Consider the following 2,832-nt stretch of genomic DNA (forward strand, 5'->3'; position numbering starts at 1 on the left):
TTTTTTTTTTTTTTTTTTTTTTTTTTTTTTTTTTTTTTTCCTTACATGTCGTTTCCATACAGATGTTTCCTTTGTTAGTGTGTATGTGGCATTTATGTTTGTTTTTGGAAGGCATTCAGAGGAGGGTTAAATATAATTCTCCTGAAGTGTTACTGTAGTAATCTTTTATGGGGGAAAAACTGTTTTGCAGTTTATTTTCTTAAAAAATCATAGAACAAAAGACGGGTTGGACTTTAGAAAACCCGAATTACAAGATAAAACGTGATGTTAATTGCTTCAATGAATGATTTCTTTAATACTGTGCAAGCATGTAACAATTACATATTAGTATAGGAAATTTCTTTATGAATGAAATTAAATGCCAATACTGGGAAATTGTTCTACCTGCCCTGGCCAGGCACTTGATTAATAGCTTTCTTGATCTATGGACAAAAACAAGATAACAATCCCTTTTTCCTTGATTGGTATCACCAAAATGTTCCTTTTTTATTTATTTTATATTATTATTATTATTGTTATTATAATATTTAGATGTTTTCAGCCTGAAGTATGTAGAATAAACAGAACCTTTTTTTTTGTTTTCATAAAATTTCTTTGCTTTGTACTTTGGTTTAGGGCGTTCTTGTGTTTCTTGCTGCAAAAACTCAATTCATCAAGAGTGCCGAGGAAGCCGCTCAATTTCAAAATTTCATTATATGCATTGAGATGCTTATAGCTGCTTTAGGCCATCTTTATGCATTCCCATACAAAGAATATGCAGGTGCTAATATTGGCGGTTCGCATGGTCTCACGGGAAGTCTTGCACATGCTGTAAAATTGAACGACTTCTACCACGACACGGTCCACCAGGTGAGGCTTGATATAGTTTTCGAGTTAGCTTCTTTTGTAGATGGTTCGGTATCTCTTTGCTGGTTTGTTTATTGACTTCACCACATTTCTTTTGCAGTTTGCACCAACTTATCATGACTATGTTCTTTATAATCATAGCGATGGAGATGAAGGAACAAGGAAGTATCGATCACGCACCTTTGTGCCTACCGGGCCTGAGATGGACGCTGTTAGAAGAAACAAACACATGTTTGGAAACAAGATAGATGACATTCAGCTTTCCACAATCTCGTCTTCAAGTTCAAGTACTCCGAATGATTCTGAGTTAGCCCTCGAACCAGCACATTCCGATGCAATGAAGTCTTCTCTTCTTATGGACGCCGCAAACTCTTTATCCACACCATTCGACATGTCACTTATCGACTTGGATATGTCTAGTTACCCCTCGAAAGTTGCTGCAGCAGACGACACGGAGAGGAGGTAACGAGAATAGTTGACAGGTAGGGGAAGAAAAGAAAGATCTTTGTGAAGGGAATACGTAAAGAAAGAAAGATACATATAGAGATTTTAGGGTGTACCTTTCGTTTCTGGGACGTTTGTGCACATTGGTATTGCAGCATAACAGAAAATTGTGTACAATGGCGTGTTTCTCCGAGTCGGTGGTGTATATACATGGTTCTAATGTGTTAAAAATTAGGTTTGATACACAAGCATGCATATAAATTCATTTAAATTATCATACTGATACTTTGCTACATTTCTAAGTTGAGGATTCATGTTTGTATGTATTTGGAAATGATTAGTTTTCTTGGTGTGTTGAAAGTATGTGATATTCTCCTTTCAATGCTTGCATATTGTTTCCATTGTGCATTGTGGATTCGACACATTATTCCATTTAATACGAAGGGAAATTGGAGAAGATGGCTAGAAATATAGCGTAGTTACGGCTCCAAATTCTAGTGAAGAACGGCTAATGGTGTTCTTAGAGGGCTAGAAATTGCTCGTTTTGCTTTGAGTATTGATGTGGTAGATCGAGAATCCAAGTCGAAGAATTTTCTCCTTAGATTCAATATCTTTCACTCAGATCAACTCTTGTATTTACATTTATCGTATCAGGATTTTTAAATTATTCTTAGTAGAGATGTCAGACGTCACGGTAGTATACGATGGAAGCTGAGATAATAACAAGTAGTATCATGACCTCAAGATAATCGATGAACAAGTTTTACCAAACTCGAGTAAAAAACAGTTCATTGAGTACATTAGGAACAAGCTTATTCTACCTTACACGGTAACTACATTGTCTCTTGAATAATTAATCCAACGTAATTAGAATTACTGAACATCGAACAAAACCTTAAAACTCACTTCGTTCTCGAACAACATTAAAAAAAAAAAAAAAAACAATAATATTAAACTTAAATTTTTAAAAAATTAGAAACAAAAATATCAAATGCCTACTAAAGACGTGTCAAATATTAAAATAGACACTTTTATAGGCCTCTAATTGCAAAGTTGGTGGAATATTTTCCTCCACAAGTAAATAATATAAAAATAAACTAGTGGGTGACGAGGGGTCAAAGTTTGACAACCTGTGTCACATTTCATAATATATTAAACTTTGAGGACCAGAAATAAATAAATAAATTAATAAATAAATAAAGCTGGTAGATCTCAGCCGCACAAATATATTCTCTTGCTTTACCAATGATTGGCCTTATGCCTTTTTAACCTAACATGCACATATATCATTGCACATGCCTTCCAATATTCTTCCTTTGAATTTTATGAATAAAGACACTCCTAGCAGCTACTCCTTCCACATTTTAATACTCGACTCGTACTATAGGGGAGCCTCACCCGTCACTCTATAAATTTCTGCAATCCCGTCCATATTCGAAACTTAGAAACTCGTCCCTCATCAACTCGAGCATAGCATACATATTTGACCTAACAGTTCAGAAGCTCGAATCCCTAATCTACAATACTGAGCAAATGGGTCTT

The 2,832-nt window shown here is 35.0% G+C and overlaps 1 protein-coding gene across 2 annotated transcripts in view; it reads left to right on the top strand.

Annotated features, from left to right (window-relative positions):
* Nucleotides 1-1,672, top strand: part of LOC111493971 (transmembrane protein 184A-like) — a 7,795-nt gene extending 6,123 nt beyond the window's left edge. For both annotated transcript variants that reach the window (XM_023143926.1, XM_023143927.1), the window contains exons 6-7: nucleotides 616-849; nucleotides 947-1,672. In XM_023143926.1, the coding sequence (XP_022999694.1) occupies nucleotides 616-849; nucleotides 947-1,312 (600 nt within the window). In that variant the 3' untranslated portion in view covers nucleotides 1,313-1,672. The remainder of the gene's footprint in view (nucleotides 1-615; nucleotides 850-946) is intronic.
* The last annotated feature ends 1,160 nt before the right edge of the window (nucleotides 1,673-2,832 follow it).

The sequence above is a fragment of the Cucurbita maxima genome, unplaced genomic scaffold (assembly GCF_002738345.1).
Source record: "Cucurbita maxima cultivar Rimu unplaced genomic scaffold, Cmax_1.0 Cma_Scf00019, whole genome shotgun sequence".
Taxonomy (NCBI): Eukaryota; Viridiplantae; Streptophyta; class Magnoliopsida; order Cucurbitales; family Cucurbitaceae; genus Cucurbita; species Cucurbita maxima.